The sequence below is a fragment of the Scyliorhinus torazame genome, chromosome 11 (genome assembly GCF_047496885.1).
Source record: "Scyliorhinus torazame isolate Kashiwa2021f chromosome 11, sScyTor2.1, whole genome shotgun sequence".
NCBI lineage: Eukaryota > Metazoa > Chordata > Chondrichthyes > Carcharhiniformes > Scyliorhinidae > Scyliorhinus > Scyliorhinus torazame.
In genome coordinates this window covers 44042508-44062679 of record NC_092717.1, presented here as the reverse complement: position 1 = coordinate 44062679, position 20172 = coordinate 44042508, and the positions used below count along the sequence as shown (strand labels likewise).

At 47.7% G+C, this 20172-nt stretch overlaps 1 protein-coding gene across 1 annotated transcript in view; it reads left to right on the top strand.

The window, feature by feature from the left end:
* The window catches only part of dpys (dihydropyrimidinase), a 139320-nt gene that overhangs the window by 91515 nt on the left and 27633 nt on the right, over window positions 1–20172 (top strand). The window contains exons 5-7 of the mRNA XM_072467213.1: window positions 1467–1623; window positions 15316–15457; window positions 18526–18668. Coding sequence (XP_072323314.1) covers window positions 1467–1623; window positions 15316–15457; window positions 18526–18668 — 442 coding nt within the window. The remainder of the gene's footprint in view (window positions 1–1466; window positions 1624–15315; window positions 15458–18525; window positions 18669–20172) is intronic.

The following is a 20172-nucleotide window of genomic DNA, read 5'->3' as shown; positions in this document are numbered from 1 at the left end:
TATTTAATATATATATTTTATATGAACAGTTCCTGTAAAATAATTTGCAACATGAATTTGTAACATTATTTTGTAATTTTAACATTGCATTGTCTCCCATCAGAGGTCATGGTTGTATAGAGGAAACACTAAAGTATCTGTAGAATTTCACACACTATTCTCAATGCCATGCTTTATTTATCAGGAGTTAAATTCTGATCAAGAATGGAATCATCCAGGCCAGTATTTTACTGTCCTGCCATGGCATGTCTCCCACCAGTACATGTGGCGAGCCATTTAATTTATCATTTACTTTGGCGGGACATTAATATGCCGCCAAGCAGGAGGGGCTGTAAAACCCTGGCCCCAATTTCTCCCTATTAAGACCCCTCTCAATTTTCAACGTCTCCTCAGCTCATCATTAAATCTCCTCATAACCTTTATTTCTCTAAGAAGACCAATCTTAACTTCCTTAGAATCATAGCGAAGGAGATCATTGTGCCTGTGTGGCTATTTGAAGATACACTTCAATTATTCACACTCCTGTCCACATTCCCATAACTTTTAAAACATTTGCTATTAAGTATTTATTCAGTTCTCTCTTTGAAATTCTTATTGAATCTATTTCCACCACCCATCGAAGCAGTGCATTCCAGACTAGAGCAACTTACTACTTAAACAAAAATGCTCCTCAGCCCACCTCCCATTTTATTTGTCAATTACCGTGATTCCTTGTCCTCCAGTTGCCAATATTCCTGCCACTGGAAATGCTTTCTCCTCCTTTATTCTATCAAAGTCACTTTAAAATTTGAATACCTTTTGCTAAACCTCTGCTACTTTGCCCATGCATTGTTTACTGCATTTCCAAGCCTCTGAAATTCTGAAATAACCTGTCAGGGCCACTGATGTTTATTAAAAAACAGTGTTCGTAATAATGGCGGCACAGTAGCACAGTGGTTAGCACTTGCTCCACAACGCCAGGGTTCCAGGTTCGATTCCCGCTTGGGTCATTGTCTGTGCGGAGTCTGCACATTCTCCCTGTGTCTGCGTGGGTTTTCTCCGGGCGCTCCGGTTTCCTCCCACAAGTCCCAAAAGACGTGCTTGTTAGGTGAATTGGACATTCTGAATTCTCTCTCAGTGTACCCCAGGTGCTGGACTGTGGCGACTAGGGGATTTTCAAAGTAACTTCATTGCAGTGTTAATGTAAGCCTACTTGTGACAATAATAAAGATTATTATTATTATAAAGGCCCCTGTCCGAGAAACAATGACACTTCACTGCTCTTTGCTTCCTGTCTCACAGTCAATTTTGTATCCACATTACTACTCTTTATTTACTGGTGACAAGTGGAATGTGTCACTGTATCAAACGTCATTTGATGATACCTTCATCAGCCATCTTTTTTACTTCATAGCATAATCCTTTTGTGTTGTTTTAAAGTCAATGCTTCAATAAAAATATTCTCCGACCAAACTTTTTATTTCCAGGGAAGGTTGTCTTTGGGGAACCCATTGCAGCCAGTCTTGGGACAGATGGGACTCACTATTGGAACAAAGATTGGCGCACAGCTGCAGCATATGTAATGGGACCTCCACTAAGACCTGATCCCACAACACCAGGATACCTCATGGACCTGCTGGCGAAGTGAGTACTGTGAAATCCCATTTCATTGCTGGGTGACTCTGAAAACTTTACTTGAAGAATGAATAAAAGGACTGTACTTCAATATCAGTAATTTTAATCGCTGTTGACATTCCAACTTATTAAGCAACACCGTCAATGCTATTGTGACTTCTGCAATCTTCTAAATTGTTATGGAAAGTAACATAAAAGCAGACATGCTGACATGCCACATGTCTATCATTGGCCTGCTACAATGCTCCAGTGAAACCCAATGCAAACTGGCGGAACAACACCTCATCTTCTGATTAGACACTGTACAGGCTTCTGGACTCAACATTGAGTTCAACAACTTTAGACTCTGAACTTTCTCCTCCATCTTGACCCTTTTTTTGTTTCTTTGTTTGTCCCAATGCCTTTGTTCTCTGATTAACACATTCTGCTAGGTTTCATGAGCCTGATGGTTTTTCCCCCATCTAGGTATTCTATGAAATTGGGTTCCTTTACAGAGACGTTTGAGGTAGAGCCCACAATTTAATCTAACCTTTGCGCTGTAAAAACAAAACAAGTCCCATGGCTCCTATTCTGAACTCTTTTCCTCATTTATCGCTGTCACACAAGCACAGAATTGTTACGGCACAAAACGAGGCCATTCGTCTATTATGTCTGCACCAGCTCTCCAAATGAGCATCATGACTTAGTGCAATAATTCTGCCTTTTCCCTGTACCCCTGCATATTGTTTCTATTCAATTAATCATCAAATACCCTGTCAGATTATATTTACTTCACACTTGAGAATAACCTTGCTGGCCAAGGCAAATATCTCCTGTATTTTTTTCTTGGCACCATTTATTGGGGAAAATATTAATCCTCGCCCCAATTGGCATGGGTTAAAATTTTAAAAATAGGAAACCTGACTCCAACCCGGCTCAAATGCAGTACGGTAATGGTATTGTCACTGGACTAGTAATCCAGATAACCCAGGGTAATGCTCTGGGGACCCAGGTTCGAAAGCCACCACGGCAGATGATATTTGAATTCAATACAAATCTGGTATTAGCAGTCTAATGATGACTATGAAACCATTGCCAATTATCGTAAAAACCCATCTGGTTCACTAATGTCCTTTAGGAAAGGAAATCTGCTGTCCTTACCTTGTCTGGCCTACATGTAACTTCAGATCCACATCAATGTGGTTGACTCTTAACTGCCCTCTGAAATGGCTGAGCAAGTCACTCAGTTCAAGGGCAATTCAGGATGGGAATCCAATGCTGGTTCAGGCAGTGACACCCACATCCCAAGCTCAAATTAAAAAAAACTGTTTTAACTGAGGTGGATCTATAAATACTTGAATACGGCTGTCTGCCACCTATTTTATCCTAGTTTTTTGTGGACTGGGTTTCCCAGGGATTGGAAATCTAATAGCTGAAGGGAGACAATCCCGAAGATAAGTGCTTTTCATAGAACTTATGGGCAACAGATGAAGAAGCAATTCCTAATCACCACCCCCTCAAGCTATCATGTTGGCCTCCTTGCAATTGGACCTACCCTATGATCGCAACTACTGCCCGCCCCACTTCCCGCCCTTATTTCTGTGATCGCGTCTCACTTCTCCACGGCCTCTCATCTCTCTCATCCTACTCTGGTTCCCAACCTCTAAACCTGGCCAATAAATGGATAATAAAAAAGTATAAACAAACAAATTACAGCAGCTGCTGGAATCTGAAACAAAAACAGAAAATACTGGACAATCTCAGTGTGGTGATCTTTGTGAGAGGTTTCCAGAACGGAAGGCGTAGTGATCACAAAGACACTTGAAGCTACTTTTACTAAATTAAAGTTTGATACTTATTTCAAATAATAAACATATATATAAGAATTACACTGTGTTATCTTTATCTACTAACTCTGACTATAATATCTTAACTAGCTCTGCAATACACTTATAATCTTATCTTCTTCAGCTCTAATCCACTCTCTCCCAGAAGTCCAAGAGCCAGTGCAATACATATATATAGTACTGTCCGTTAGTTCCCTCTAGTGACGAGGCTCAACATAACATTAACTCTTCACATGCTGCACATTTGAATAACATCACACTCAGCAGGTCTGACAGCATCTGGAGAATAAAGGGTGCTAATGTTTCGAGTCTGGATGATTCATTGTCAAAGCTAGAGAGAACAGGAAATGGGGTCAGATTTATGCTGTAGTTGGGGGGGGTGGAGTTGCGGGTTTGGATAGGGGGCCAGCGATAGGTGGTATTGACAAAGATGTTGAGGGCAGAAGACAAAAGGAACGTAAATGGGGGTGATTAAGGCTAAGAAGGGTGGCTGATAGTGTATTATGTATGTATATACATTTGGTTCTGCAAGGTCTCCAAGTTATATTCACTTCCAGGTTTGTCCCCCACTCCCTCACCGTAAATATTGGGGCCATTATTTTTCTGAAGATTTTTTTCAGCAAATTTCAAAGAATGCATTAACTGCAGGGCACTCAACTCTGTTACTGATTAGAATATAACATAAGGACTGGACTTCCGGATGCGGCGATGACCAGCTGAGTCGCACGTTTCGGCAGCTCCCGGTGAAACGGACTTTTGGGCTCTTGATAGGAGCCCCAACGGCAATTTTAACGGCTAAAAACACTGTGCGGTAAACCAGAAGGGAATCCCCCCTGGATACGGATGGAAAAAGGAGGAGAAAGTGGCCGGATTGCAGTGGATCCTTTAGAACAGCGGCAAGGAAGGCAAGCAAAAACCAAGATGGCGTCGGAAGGTGGCAGTTTAACATGGGGCCCTGAACAACAAGAGTTCTTGAAACGCTGTGTGGAAGAGATCAAAAAGGAAATGAAGAAAGAGCTGTTGGCCCCGATACTACAGGCGATCGAAGGGCTAAAGGAGGAACAAAAGACCCAGGAGCGGGAGCTTCGGGTCGTGAAGGCAAAGGCAGCCGAGAATGAGGACGACATACAGGGCCTGGTGGTGAAGACGGAGACGCAGGAGGCACATCAGAAACAATGTGTGGAAAGGTTGGAGGCACTGGAAAACATCGCAAGGAGGAACAACCTGAGGATTCTTGGTCTTCCTGAAGGTGTGGAGGGAGCGGACGTCGGGGCATATGTGAGCACGATGCTGCACTCGTTAATGGGAGTGGAGGCCCCGGCGGGTCCGTTGGAGGTGGAGGGAGCATACCGAGTGATGGCGCGAGGACCGAGAGCAGGAGAAATTCCCAGAGCCATAGTGGTGAGATTCCTCCGTTTTAAGGATAGAGAAATGGTCCTTAGATGGGCGAAGAAAACTCGGAGCAGTAAATGGGAGAACGCGGTGATCCGCGTTTATCAAGACTGGAGTGCGGAGGTGGCGAGAAGGAGGGCGAGCTTTAATCGGGCCAAGGCGGTGCTTCATAAAAAGAAGATAAAATTTGGAATGCTGCAACCGGCAAGACTGTGGGTCACATATCGAGGGAGGCACCACTACTTTGAGACGGCGGATGAAGCGTGGACTTTTATTGTGGAAGAAAAACTGGAATGAGCGGGTTATTAAAAAGAACGTTTGAACAAAGTGGTGGGGCGAATGTGGGGGGCAAAGAGGGGGGTTAAAAAGGGGGGAAAGAGGAGTTTTATGTACTAATCCTGCGATGTGGTAACTTTTCTCTCTCCCACAGGTGGTGTGGGGGGAGGAGGGGAGGTGGAGGAGATGGGGCGCTGGCCATTGGGGGCGGGGCCAAGGGAGAAGCGCGGGCTTGGTTCCCGCGCTATGATAATCATGGCGGGAATAGAGAAGCAGGAAGGAGGGGGCGTCGCACGGTGCGAGCCGAGGTCACGGGGGGAAGCCGAGGTCGGCCAGAGTTTGCTGACTTCTGGGAGCAACATGGGGGGAGTAATTACGCTAGCGGGGGATCTAGCGGGGGGGGGGTGGGAGGGGGGAATTACTGGGTTGCTGCTGCTGGGGAGAGGGGGGAGCTGGTATGGGAGAGGATGGGCGGGGGGGCACCGCCTGGGGGAGATACAGCTGCGTGGGAACCGGGTGAGGAGCTGGAAAAAGGTGATGGCTAATCGACAAGGGGGGGTAGGAAGCCCCCCAACTCGGCTGATCACGTGGAACGTGAGAGGGCTGAACGGGCCGGTAAAGAGGGCACGGGTACTCGCACACCTTAAGAAACTTAAGGCAGATGTGGTTATGTTACAGGAAACGCACCTGAAACTGATAGACCAGGTTAGGCTACGCAAAGGATGGGTGGGGCAGGTGTTCCATTCGGGGCTAGATGCGAAAAACAGGGGGGTGGCTATATTAGTGGGGAAGCGGGTAATGTTCGAGGCAAAGACTATAGTGGCGGATAACGGGGGCAGATACGTGATGGTGAGTGGCAAACTACAGGGGGAGACGGTGGTTTTGGTAAACGTATATGCCCCGAACTGGGATGATGCCAATTTTATGAGGCGGATGCCAGGACGCATTCCGGACCTAGAGATGGGAAAGCTGATAATGGGGGGAGATTTTAATACGGTGTTGGAACCAGGGCTGGATAGGTCGAAGTCCAGGACTGGAAGGAGGCCGGCAGCAGCCAAGGTACTTAAAGATTTTATGGAGCAGATGGGAGGTGTAGACCCGTGGAGATTTAGCAGACCTAGGAGTAAGGAGTTCTCGTTTTTCTCCTATGTCCATAAAGTCTACTCGCGAATAGACTTTTTTGTGCTGGGTAGGGCATTGATCCCGAAGGTGAGGGGAACGGAGTATACGGCTATAGCCATTTCGGATCACGCTCCACACTGGGTGGACTTGGAGATAGGGGAGGAAACAGGAGGGCGCCCACCCTGGAGAATGGACATGGGACTAATGGCAGATGAGGGTGTGTGAAGGGGTGCATTGAAAAGTACTTGGAACTCAATGATAATGGGGAGGTCCAGGTGGGAGTGGTCTGGGAGGCGTTGAAGGCGGTGGTTAGAGGGGAGCTGATATCAATAAGGGCACATAAAGGGAAGCAGGAGAGTAAGGAACGGGAGCGGTTGCTGCAAGAACTTTTGAGGGTGGACAGACAATATGCGGAAGCACCGGAGGAGGGACTGTACAGGGAAAGGCAAAGGCTACATGTAGAATTTGACTTGCTGACTATGGGCACTGCAGAGGCACAATGGAGGAAGGCACAGGGTGTACAGTACGAATATGGGGAGAAGGCGAGCAGGTTGCTGGCACACCAATTGAGGAAAAGGGGAGCAGCGAGGGAAATAGGGGGAGTGAGGGATGAGGAAGGAGAGATGGAGCGGGGAGCGGAGAGAGTGAATGGAGTGTTCAAGACATTTTATAAAAAATTATATGAAGCTCAACCCCCGGATGGGAGGGAGAGAATGATGGGCTTCTTGGATCGGCTGGAGTTTCCCAAGGTGGAAGAGCAGGAAAGGGTGAGACTGGGAGCACAGATCGAGGTAGAAGAAGTGGTGAAAGGAATTAGGAGCATGCAGGCGGGAAAGGCCCCGGGACCGGATGGATTCCCAGTCGAATTCTATAGAAAATATATGGACTTGCTCGCCCCGGTACTGACGAGGACCTTTAATGAGGCAAAGGAAAGGGGACAACTGCCCCCGACTATGTCTGAAGCAACGATATCGCTTCTCTTAAAGAAGGAAAAGGACCCGCTACAATGCGGGTCCTATAGACTTATTTCCCTCCTAAATGTAGATGCCAAGATCCTGGCCAAGGTAATGGCAATGAGAATAGAGGAATGTGTCCCGGGGGTGGTCCACGAGGACCAAACTGGGTTTGTGAAGGGGAGACAGCTGAACACGAATATACGGAGGTTGTTAGGGGTAATGATGATGGCCCCACCAGAGGGAGAAACGGAGATAGTAGTGGCGATGGATGCCGAGAAAGCATTTGATAGAGTGGAGTGGGATTATTTGTGGGAGGTGTTGAGGAGATTTGGTTTTGGAGAGGGGTATGTTAGATGGGTGCAGCTGTTGTACAGGGCCCCAATGGCGAGTGTGGTCACGAATGGACGGGGATCTGCATATTTTCGGCTCCATAGAGGGACAAGGCAGGGATGCCCTCTGTCCCCATTATTGTTTGCACTGGCGATTGAGCCCCTGGCGATAGCGTTGAGGGGTTCCAAGAAGTGGAGGGGAGTACTTAGGGGAGGAGAAGAACACCGGGTATATTTGTATGCGGACGATTTGCTACTATACGTGGCGGACCCGGCGGAGGGGATGCCAGAAATAATGCGGATACTTGGGGAGTTTGGGGATTTTTCAGGGTATAAATTGAACATGGGGAAAAGTGAGTTGTTTGTGGTGCATCCAGGGGAGCAGAGTAGAGAAATAGAGGACCTACCGTTGAGGAAGGTAACAAGGGACTTTCGTCACCTGGGGATCCAGATAGCTAAGAATTGGGGCACATTGCATAGGTTAAATTTAACGCGGTTGGTGGAACAGATGGAGGAGGATTTCAAGAGATGGGATATGGTATCCCTGTCACTGGCAGGGAGGGTGCAGGCGGTTAAGATGGTGGTCCTCCCGAGATTCCTCTTTGTGTTTCAGTGCCTCCCGGTGGTGATCACGAAGGCTTTTTTTAAAAAGAATTGAAAAGCGCATCATGGGTTTTATGTGGGCCGGGAAGACCCCGAGAGTGAGGAAGGGATTCTTACAGCGTAGCAGGGATAGGGGGGGGCTGGCACTACCGAGCCTAAGTGAGTATTATTGGGCCGCTAATATTTCAATGGTGAGTAAGTGGATGGGAGAGGAGGAGGGAGCGGCGTGGAAGAGATTAGAGAGGGCGTCCTGTAGGGGGACTAGCTTACAGGCTATGGTGACAGCCCCATTGCCGTTCTCACCGAGGAACTACACCACAAGCCCGGTGGTGGTGGCTACACTGAAGATTTGGGGACAGTGGAGACGGCATAGGGGAAAGACTGGAGCCTTGGGGGGGTCCCCGATAAGAAACAATCATAGGTTTGCCCCGGGGGGAATGGATGGGGGATATGGAATGTGGCAAAGAGCAGGAATAACGCAACTGAAAGATCTGTTTGTGGATGGGAAGTTCGCGGGTCTGGGAGCGCTGACCGAGAAATATGGGTTGCCCCAAGGGAATGCATTCAGGTATATGCAACTGAGGGCTTTTGTGAGGCAACAGGTGAGGGAATTCCCGCAGCTCCCGACACAAGAGGTGCAGGACAGAGTGATCTCAAAGACATGGGTGGGGGATGGTAAGGTGACATATATATTGGGAAATGAGGGACGAAGGGGAGACTATGGTAGATGAACTAAAAGGGAAATGGGAAGAAGAGCTGGGGGAGGAGATCGAGGAGGGGCTGTGGGCAGATGCCCTAAGCAGGGTAAACTCGTCGTCCTCGTGTGCCAGGCTAAGCCTGATTCAGTTCAAGGTATTACACAGGGCGCATATGACTGGAGCACGGCTCAGTAAATTTTTTGGGGTGGAGGATAGGTGTGCGAGGTGCTCGAGAAGCCCAGCGAATCATACCCATATGTTTTGGTCATGCCCGGCACTACAGGGGTTTTGGATGGGGGTGACAAAGGTGCTTTCAAAAGTAGTAGGAGGGAGTCCGGGTCGAACCAAGCTGGGGGTTGGCTATATTTGGGGTTGCACAAGAGCCGGGAGTGCAGGAGGCGAGAGAGGCCGATGTTTTGGCCTTTGCGTCCCTAATAGCCCGGCGCAGGATATTGCTGATGTGGAAAGAAGCCAAGCCCCCGGGGGTGGAGACCTGGATAAATGACTTGGCGGGGTTTATAAAGCTAGAGCGGATTAAGTTCGTCCTAAGGGGGTCGGCTCAAGGGTTCACCAGGCGGTGGCAACCGTTCGTCGAATACCTCGCAGAAAGTTAGACGGAATGGAAAAAAGAAGGCAGCAGCAGCCCAGGATTGGAGGGGGGAGGTGGTGGGCGGGGGGGGGGGGGGGGGGGAAGGAACCAGAAGGACTCTCAGGGTTGTTAATATATACTGTATAATATGTATAGGTCGTTGCTACAGATAATTATATATTGGACTCTTAAATTATATTTTGGGAGAGTGTTACTTGTGACAATGCAGTTGCCATTTAGGGCTAGTTTTCATTTGTGTTATTTATTATTTATTCTTTTTTTGTTTATAAAATAGGTCATTGTTATTTGTGTTGTTATAATATTGTGTAAAGGATGCACAATGTACTGTGTTGGTTAACCAAAAATTTTCAATAAAATATTTATTAAAAAGAAACGAATATAACATAAGAAATGGGAGCAGTAGGAGGCCATATGGCCCCTTGATACTGCTCTGTAATCACATGGTTTATCTTTGACCTCAACTCCACTTCCCTATCTGAACTGCACATCCTTCAATAAACTTTGACAAAGAGTCATCGGACTCGAAACGTTAGCTCTTTTTTCTCCCTACAGATGCTGCCAGACTTGCTGAGATTTTCCAGCATTTTCTCTTTCGTTGCACATCCTTCAATTTCTTTAGAGTGCAAACAATTATCAATTTCAGCCTTGAATATGCTCAATGACTGAGCTTTAACAGCGCTCTCGGGTAGAGAATTCCAAAGGTTCACAACCCATTTTTGAAATTTCTCCGAAGTAGCTGACCCTTTACCCTAAGACTATGCCATGGGCTATAGGCTTTACAACCTGGGGAAACAGCTTCTCAGCTGAAACACGCTCCCCATAAATATTGGGGCCATCGTGTGCCAAAGCATGAGCTTTTCTTCTCCTTCCACCATTTATGCAGTGTTAGGATGGTTCCTGCTGCTCTGACTGATTCTACACTACATAACCGCTTCATCTCATTTGACGTGCTGCTGAACTAGGGAGCTTCCCATGCATTCCTCGAATGTCTATTACAGCCCTGCATTGAGCTCTCCAGTTGTTCGTTGATCATTTGCCACTTTCCGCAGGTTATGATTCCCAATATGCTGCGATTCTCCACCAAAATCACTGGGAGACGGAACTGCATGTGGACTTTCTGACACATCAGCGCCTGAACCTGCATCCATTGGGGGATTAAAATCCAACCCTTTGTGAAACTCCTCATAGTTTGCTTTCTAACCTAGCTTTGTATCATCAGAAAACTCAGTCTCTTCATCAAAGTCATTAATTTACATTGTAAAGAACTGAGGCCTCAGCGCTGACCCTTCTGGAACCCTATTAGTGTCAGTATGAGAATTCCGGCTTGGGTCACTGTCTGTGCGGAGTCTGCAAATCCTCCCCGTGTGTGCGTGGGTTTCCTCCGGGTACTCCGGTTTCCTCCCACAGTCCAAAGATGTGCAGGTTAGGTGGATTGGCCATGATAAATTGCCCTTAGTGTCCAAAATTGCCCTTAGTGTTGGGTGGGGTTACTGGGTTGTGGGGATAGGGTGGAGGTGTTGACCTTGGGTGGGGTGCTCTTTCCAAGAGCCGGTGCAGACTCGATGGGCCGAATGGCCTCCTTCTGCACTGTAAATTCTATGAATGCCTTTTGAAAACCCAAATATACTACCTGTATATTCAGTTGTTCCCTTTATCCACCCTTACTGGTTACATCCTCAAAAAAAACTCTCAATAGTTTTGTCAAACATAATTTTATTTTCATAAAACCATGCTGACTCCGCTATTATGATTTTCTAAGTGGCTGGTTAATGCTTCCTTAGCAACAGATGGCAGCATTTTCCTGATCTTGTTGTGGCTGATAACCTCTACTGTATCTAGTGCACTCAGTTATTTCTGGATATCATGTGGAGGGAATCTAACTTGCAGAATCAGGCAGCTGTGACAGTGGGAATATAAGGAGGAGGCCAGGTCTGATCATGCAAGGGGCACTTCCAGCTAAAGATGATTGCAAACACTTCTGCCTTGACTCTTGCACTCACATGCTGGGCTCTGCCATCATTGAGGATGAGAATGTTCATGGAGCCGCCTCCTCCCGTTAGTTGTCCAATGGTCCACTTATCTTACTAGGCCGCACTTACCATGGCAGGACTGAAGGCTCAGTGTGTCATAAAACACGGTTGTCTTATTTATGCCCTTAAGATGCCGGGGAAATGGACAGAATTTTAAAAATTCAAAGACTGATTTCAGCTACACAGGAAAATAATTAGTTGTGTTCAAACTGGCAGAAGATCTACTTTTGGCCCCTGTCATAGTCAGCTCTGTTTGCTGTTTTTAAATTGGTGTTCACTCCAGCACTTCTTGAAGAATTTTCTCTGTTCCCATTGTGATGAGTTATGGGAATACACAAACAGCACTGAGTCAGCAAATTCATAGGAATGATGGCTTGCATCTTCCAATGGAATGACAGGTAAAAGTCAAGTCGCTTACCATTGTTGCAGTCTAAGATCCAGAGGAAGTTCTGCCATACTCACCCAGGAATTTCAAGTTTCCAAAGGGCAGAGACACTTCTTCAGACCGCTCCATTGTAGACTTGGGCTGGATGCCCTGAACTTACTCAGATACTTAATCCAAGATACTCAAATTTCAAGCATAGGTCCTGGATTCTTAGTGATTAACAGCAGAAACTGTATCCAGAAAGCCTCAGAGTGTTTTAAAAAGTAAACTCAAACCTGCTATACAAGCTGTAATGTATCCGAGAGCCCTTTAATTCCCCAAAACAAACAATTTGAGGAATACTAGCAGCTGTGCAAACTCAGATCAACATTTCTAAAGCCGTTCAAAAGTTTGGAATGCATCCTAAAAGTCTTTTACTCCCTCAAATAAACAATTTTATCTGCGATATGCTATTCTCAACAGCTGCCGAATAAATCAATCGGAAATGTCAAAAATATATGTAGCCACTTAAAATGGCCAACTCCCGATTCAAAATGGCGAACGGCAAAGGCTGATGGGAAAATCAGCCAACAGGACAAAAATGAGCAGCTGCAGGTTGGCTGTGTATTTACCTCTGGAAAGGCCAGACAAGATCGATACCAGCAACCATCAGCAAACATCAGCAACAAAACAACAGACATCTGCATACTAATGAGCAATCCCCGGGAACAATAAGCAACATTTAGACACACAAAGCCAAACCAGACTCTTCGGCGCCAGCAGGAGCCTACACAAAAGGAGGTGAACGAGCACCTCAAGACCGCCCATCGATCAGGGAATCGCTCCAGTATTGGAAAAAATCAAACCAAGCGATTGGGACAAAGTCCAATCACTTGGGACCAGGTACAGGGTCCGCCCCGAAAGGCGGGAAGCCCCTGGGAACTATAAGAATTGAGCCCCGAGTTCAAGTCGCTCTCTTCTCCACCGCTCTTCTCCAGCTCTTCACTCTTCAGCAGCTCCTCTTCAGCTCCTTCTTCCTGCCCGGGTCACCCAGCAACAACGAACCAACATTGACCGTGACCGGAGCAGTGAAGATCGAACCCGTAAGTCTTAATTCAACGCTCGCTACGAGATAGGCGCTCCTAGCTACCAATCTGTACCAACTTCGAATCCCGCAGGCTCAGAACCCAAACGAAAGGCCATTTGTTTCCCTGACCTGGTGGGCCAGTTCCAAGTTAAGTATAGGCCTGTTAGTTGTAGAAGTAGCTTAGACGTAAAATTTGTGCATGAGTAGCGGTTACTGTGTATAATAAATGTGCTTTGATTTAAATCTTACTAAGCAGTGTATTGCATTATTGATCATTACTCGGACTTGAACCACGTGGTGGTATCATAAAGATACCTGGCGACTCAAGAGCAAAGGTAATAAAACAGCAATTGAACTAAGGCAAAGTTAGCACCATATAGAAATTGTTACTTATCTTACGAGGCTGCACTTACAATTCTACAAAATGTACTTTACCATATATTTAATTTTCAGTTTTTAAAAGCTCATTCCAAGATTTTTTCACGTTTACTTGCATTCTGCAAAGTTGAAAGCAAAGTCTTTAGAATATTAAAAATATTTTTTTTTAAAATACTAACGAACCTTTAAAAGAAAACTCGCCATAACACTGCAGGCTGCTGAACCTTGAGGAACACTCCTTTGCTGTTGACATCAAAAGGGACCTGGCCTTAGTACTTCTGCCCCTTGCCATTACTCCTCAAGATCCCTTCCCTTCATAGTTGGCTGTCTCCTTCATACAAGACAGGAAATCCTGGCTTTGTAAAAAGGTACACCTGCAGTTTCAATCACGGTCAGCAGTTATGGTAAACACTTTGGGTGCGATGTAGCCAAAATAAAATAGAGATCCTCAGTGCAGGAAGGGATTGGGACGCTATTTGTAAATGGTGCCTCGATCTCACGACCCCCCCGACACAACTCCACACCGCCCCAACTCACCTGTAGGACGGTCCTTGGCCACCCCCCTACATCCCACCTCATGGGGCAGAGCACCCCCGGCATGGGCGCAATGCCTGCTTGGTACCTTGGAAGTGCTAGCCTGGCATCCTGGCAGTGCCCCTGCTAGCCTGGCAATGCCGCCTAGGCACCCTGGCAGTGCCAGGCTGGCACACAGGTCGCACAGCCAGGGTGTCAGGCCGGCAGTGCCAAGGTGCCCGGGCGACACCAGCAGTGCCAGGATGCGACTCTGTCCAGAGGCCGACCACCCGGGAGCCTCTGCTCACCTGGGAGACCCCCCAGGTACTGTTCCGCCTGGTTAGTGGGAACCAGTGCTGAACGGCACCCGGCTGGAGTCTTCTCAGTGAGGCCGGTAGATAACGGGCTGGGTGGCCGTTCGATCCGGCGACGGCAGAGGTAAGTCAGCTTTAACTCTGCGAGTCTGGACCTCACCCACCATCGCGATGTCGCGCAAGATCTCGCGAGGTGTAATGGCTGTCGGGAATCCAGGGTAGACCTCTCCCGGGATCTACCAGCCGCATCACACCCCCAGGCAGGCGGAACACGGCTAGTAGATTGTACCCTTTGTCTGGAACTTGAAGAAATAATTACTTTATTTTCAATTAGAATGAGTGGTGTGGATTGTGCTTTTAATTTGGATCCGATATTGGGCTGGCCACCGAGGTAAATTCTGTCCTGCCACCTACTTGGTGGAACATTATTTTGGCACTGATGTCCGATTGATTTGCCTTCCATCTCCTCACCCCACCCCTCTCTCCAATGTCCGGTTGTGAAAAAATGTATATATTTTGTGGATTATAGTTCCTTAATCAGATGTCGTCTGTAGCAGTACAGTGGGTGACATGTGGCGCTGAGGACCCGGGTTTGAATCCCGGCCCTGGGTCACTGTCCGTATGGGTTTGCACATTTACCCTGTGTCTGCGTGGGATTCATCCCCACAACACAAAGATACGCAGGTTAGGTGGATTGGCCACACTAAATTGCCCCTTAATTGGGAAAGAAAATAATTGGGTACTCTAAATTTGAAAAAAGAAAAAAAAAAGTAAAGCAGTACCGGGCAGCACGGTAGCATTGTGGATAGCACAATTGCTTCACAGCTCCAGGGTCCCTGGTTCGATTCTGGCTTGGGTCACTGTCTGTGCGGAGCCTGCATATCCTCCCCGTGTGTGCGTGGGTTTCCTCCGGGTGCTCCAGTTTCCTCCCACAGTCCAAAGATGTGCAGGTTAGGTGGATTGGCCATGATAAATTGCCCTTAGTGTCCAAAATTGCCCTTAGTGTTGGGTGGGGTTACTGGGTTGTGGGGATAGGGTGGAGGTGTGCGCTTGGGTAGGGTGCTCTTTCCAAGAGCCGGTGCAGACTCGACGGGCCGAATGGCCTCCTGCTGCACTGTAAATGCTATGATAATCTATGAATGCCAGACTTTACTGTGCAGGACATTTTGATTGTGTTGTCACTCTATTTCTCTTTCATCTTAGCGGAGACCTTACTTTGACAGGAACAGACAACTGCACATTCAATGGCTGTCAGAAAGCCGTTGGGAAAGATGATTTTACGAAGATTCCAAATGGGGTGAATGGTGTGGAGGACAGGATGTCCATCATTTGGGAAAAAGGAGTGGTAAGTGTCACTTCAATGTTGGGAGCTAATGGGGGAGATTTTGAGCTCGCACGAGCCATCATTGAGAAACACAGCACGGGCTTAAAATCCGGAGAGAATCTAAAAACGCGATTCTCTCCGACGTAATTGAGATCTTCAATTTTAACCCCCCCACCCTCATCGCTGGAGTGGTGTGAATCATGTTGCGGGAGCCCGGGAACCTAATTTTTATACATTAGCATTCCATTAGCAAACCCTTGCTTCTCCCCTCACTGAATATTCAGCAGGTGCTGGGCACTAGAACTGCATCTTGAGCAGTTCAATCGTCTGCTCAACCAACGGGTGCGTTGAAGCATGCGACTCTTTATTGAGAGTCTCCACAGGTGTGTATCCTCCACACGGTCATCAGCCACCTTCTGTGTGGGTATCCACTGTCTCCAAGGAGCCATCCCTCTCGTAGCTGCTCTCCCTCAAAAACGTCAGGGATCAGAGGGGTGACACTGATCCCATTGGAGAGGGGAGGGAGAAACTGTGGTAGCGGGAAAGAGTGAAGGGCTGAGGGACAGGGAAGGCGGAGTGAAGGGCTGAGGGTCAGGGAGGGGTGAGCGATTACGGGGAAGGGAGTTCCATTTTGAAGGGTGGGGGAGGAGGGAGTGGGGTGGATGGAAAGCTGGGACAAAGCGGCGGAGTAGCCGATGACCAGGCCGCTTAGTTGGCAAATCGGTCCAGACTGAACGTCATATAGTCTGCTGCCTAGGAACATAGGGCATCCGTCACATCGCAAATGCATCTGTATGTGGACGTTTGCAAGATCCCACACCGGTCCGCACTTGAGCCCTGGGATGAGCCACAGGCAAAAATATTAAAGGCGACCATCACCTTGACAGCCACCGGGAGGTGAGTCCTCCTCCAAACCTCCGTGGTGCCTGGCATAGGTGGTGCATGGCCTCACTGGTTAGCCAAAGACTTTGGCGGAACAGAGCAGCTCCTCGAAGGACAGGTGCCAATCACGTATGTGCCCTGATGCAGCGCCTCCTTCGCACGTTCTGTTGGACAGCCAGCACTTGAGCCTCACCGTCTAGCCCGTGTTCTTCTGGAGCAGGTTACTCTTGTGCAGGGTCCTCCCTGAGCAACGCCAGCTGCAGCCAGATAGACGGTAAGCATTTATTCTCGAAACTCATTCTCTGCAGGGGGAAAGGAGAAGATATGTTAGCAAGATGAGTATTTGCTTGCCCATCCAAAGCCAAAAGGTTACATAGTCACCCTGAGTTCTACTGCTGTACCACCCTCAACACGTTTCCCCCGCCCCAACCCCACCCCACCTTTCACCTGGCCCCCCAATATGTTGTTGGCTAAGCTGCACCCCTGTATCATCAGTGAGTGGCACCTGACCTGTGATGTGGGGAGCTTCTAACCTCACCACCCATCCCTGTCAACAAGGGTACTGGTGGCTGCCGCCACCCATGTCAGCAATAGGCTCTGTTTCCCCATGTGGGGTCTACTGTGGGTTTCCTCACTGGGTGGGCCGAGTGTTATCCTGCCAGCAGCCGGCACTTGGTTGTGCAAAAGGTTACCGTGTGTCACCAATCACCTCCAACTGAGAGGCTTGTATGTGGGAAGGTCCTACAGATGGGGGTGAGCGAGGGAAGTGTGCATCTACTGGGAGCTTAGCTGCAGTATGATGAGAGCTTTGAGCGTGACACATAAGTTGTGACAACCTGACCAGGGGCAGAATGGATGAGGGCAGGGTCGCAGTGGACAAGCAGGGTTTGGAGGCAGATCGTGGTCCTGAGGTGTGGGCTAGCTGAAAGTGTCACTGGTGAAGCCTCTACCTTGAGAGGGGCAGCATGCAAGGGAGGGTGCCGAAGGCCAAAGTGCATGTGTCCTTTGTTTGGGGTGAGCTCTACTATCCCCCTGCTTCTGATGAGTGCACTGAGGAGTGGCAGCACCTGGTGTGCCACTGATTGAGCTTGGCCACGCCCATCCCATTGATGGGTCAGCTGGGACACGGATTGCCAGAGGGGTGACCTGGGTGGGCTCCCAGATGACCAGAGGCTCTCTGAACATTTGCAGGACACATTGAGCAGTCAGCAGAGTGAACAGCGAGGGGGCCTCTAAGTAGTACCAAATGAGTGTGTTTAAAACATATTTTGCAGCAATGGCGGTCTGAGCCAGGCCACTCTCGGGGACACCCCGAGTCTATGGACCAAGTCGTTCCCTGATCCACCCCTCTGGCCCAGAAAGCCACCCCCCAGCAAGCCAAACAATTTTGTAGAGTATTTGAAGAATTTTCTTACTTTCTCGCTGCTCCTCAATAGCCATGGCACCAGGCCTCGCTTATAAATACTTGCACCAATCCACACCCGTGTGACTGCCACCTAAGAGGGGCGGAGCATCATGGAAGAGTGGCGCATGAAATATCCAACACACTAATATTGAAATCCATGCAAATGATGGTTTTGCGTGGATCTGCTGGCACGGGGCGTAAACGTCCATTTTCTTGCCAGCGAAGGACTGGCACAGGTGCAAATCTTTTTCAATTTTGCGCAATTCTCTGATCACGATTCGCGCTTCTGGTGTCGCGATGCAGAAAGTCCGACCCAAACAATTGCCTGTGTTTAAAATGAATATACAGGATGTCATCCCTGTTGTGGTGGATCAAAATGATTTCAGCAGCATCAGTGGTGGAAGCGGCTATGGCCGTTACGTGACTCATTGCTACCAGTGTGAATTTGCACTGAGTATTATACCTCCAAACCACTGCAAAAAGACACTTTAAAAGTGGTCCCCTGAATAATCTAAAGATATTCTTCACTGAACTGACGGTCTCGTCCATGCACTCATAAATTAGCAGCCTGGGGAATGAGCACAAATAAAAAGAATGCATTGATAGTAACCCAGAGCCATCTACAGTTAGGTGAGATTAGGTTAACTTTAGTTTTCTGTTTGGGCATTGCAATCCAGATTTTGTTGGCTGCCAGCAATAACGTTCCATTACTGATGGATCGCGTGGTAAAATTGTTAATTATTGTGTTTTTGTGAGGAGGTTTTGAGAGAATTGGCAAACTTCTATCCCTTTCTCCTTTCAGCACAGTGGTAAAATGGATGAGAATAGGTTTGTGGCTGTGACCAGTACCAATGCAGCAAAGATTTTTAACCTTTATCCCAGGAAAGGAAGAATAGCCAAAGGCTCTGATGCTGATATTGTAATCTGGGACCCATGTGCTGTCAGGTAAGGTGACTGACGAGAGAACTGCAGTTCCTTTTGCTGAAACCATTGGGCGAGCAATTGGTGTGCACTGTACACCCATTGTGGGCATACAATGGGGGCAAAGCACACCAATTTAGCGGTGAGACGGTCTGCACCCATTCTGCACTGATATTCCAGTGGTTCCAGTGCTGAATTGGTGTGGTTCATTTTTTAAGTGGTTGCCTAAAACAAGTATTCAATCCTTTTAAATCTGTTAAATAGGCCCTAATCCATGTTTGAGGACCCTTCGGAAAAATTGGTTCCCAACAAGCAGGGCTCCACCTGCTCAGAATTCTTTGGTGCCTACCAACTAAAACTCAGTACAGAGCCATAGAAATTTACAATACAGAACAAGGGGCGGCATGGTAGCACAGTGGTTAGCACAGTTGCTTCACAGCTCCAGGGTCCCAGGTTCGATTCCGGCTTGGGTCACTGTCTGTGCGGAGTCTGCACGTTCTCCCCGTGTGTGCGTGGGTTTCCTCCGGGTGCTCCGGTTTCCTCCCACAGTCCAAAGATGTGCAGGTTAGGTGGATTGGCCATGCTAAATTGCCCTTAGTGTCCAAAAAGGTTAAGTGGGGGTTACTGGGTTATGGGGATAGGGTAGAGGTGTGGGCTTGAGTAGGGTCTCTTTGTAAGGGCCGGTGCAGACTCGATGGGCCGAATGGCCTCCTTCTGCACTGTAAATTCTATGAAGGCCATTCGGCCCATTGTGCCTACACTGGCACGTTGAACAAGAAATCAGGCTTAGTCCCAGCTCTATGTGCATAATAATCCTTCTAAACTCAACATCCTGAAGTACCTGGCTAATTCCCTTTAAGTTATTTATGAAATCAGCGTTCCAGATTCTGAAAGCTGAGTGAAAGAATTTCTGCTCACTTCTTGAGTTGGTTATTCTAAATCAGTGACCGTTGGTATTGAAACATTGGTTCCCCGAGGGAATAGCCTTTCAATGCCTACTCTATTAAAACCTCTCATCATCTTGTGACTCACTATTAGGTCACCTCTTGAGCTCCCTCTCAAGAAGAACAATCCTAAATGACCCAGTCTTTTGTAACTAAAGCCCTTCATCCCTGGTAAACCTATAGTTATGCAAAATCAGCGGTTAGAGTTTTCCTCTGTTCCCTTTCCACGGTCTTTACATCTCCCCTGAGGTGTGGTGCCCAGAATACTCCAACAGAGGACTAACCAGTGATCGATGAAGTTCGAGCATGACCACTTTTATATTCTGTTTCTCTGCTTATGCACCCAAGTAACCCACCTGATTTCTTTAAACACACCATCAGCTTTCCCTGTCAGCCTTAAGGATGCCTGTGTCTGTATTCAGTATGACCATCTCCATTTCCTCATACAGTTGTAAACATTTTCTGTGCTGATTTTTGAGATGCTCGCAAAATAATTTTCATCCTCACTTTATGTAGCTCTTACTATCTATTTTGTCACCCTTTGTAAAAGGAGGTAGGGTTGAGCAAGAGTGCAGAAGTTAGAC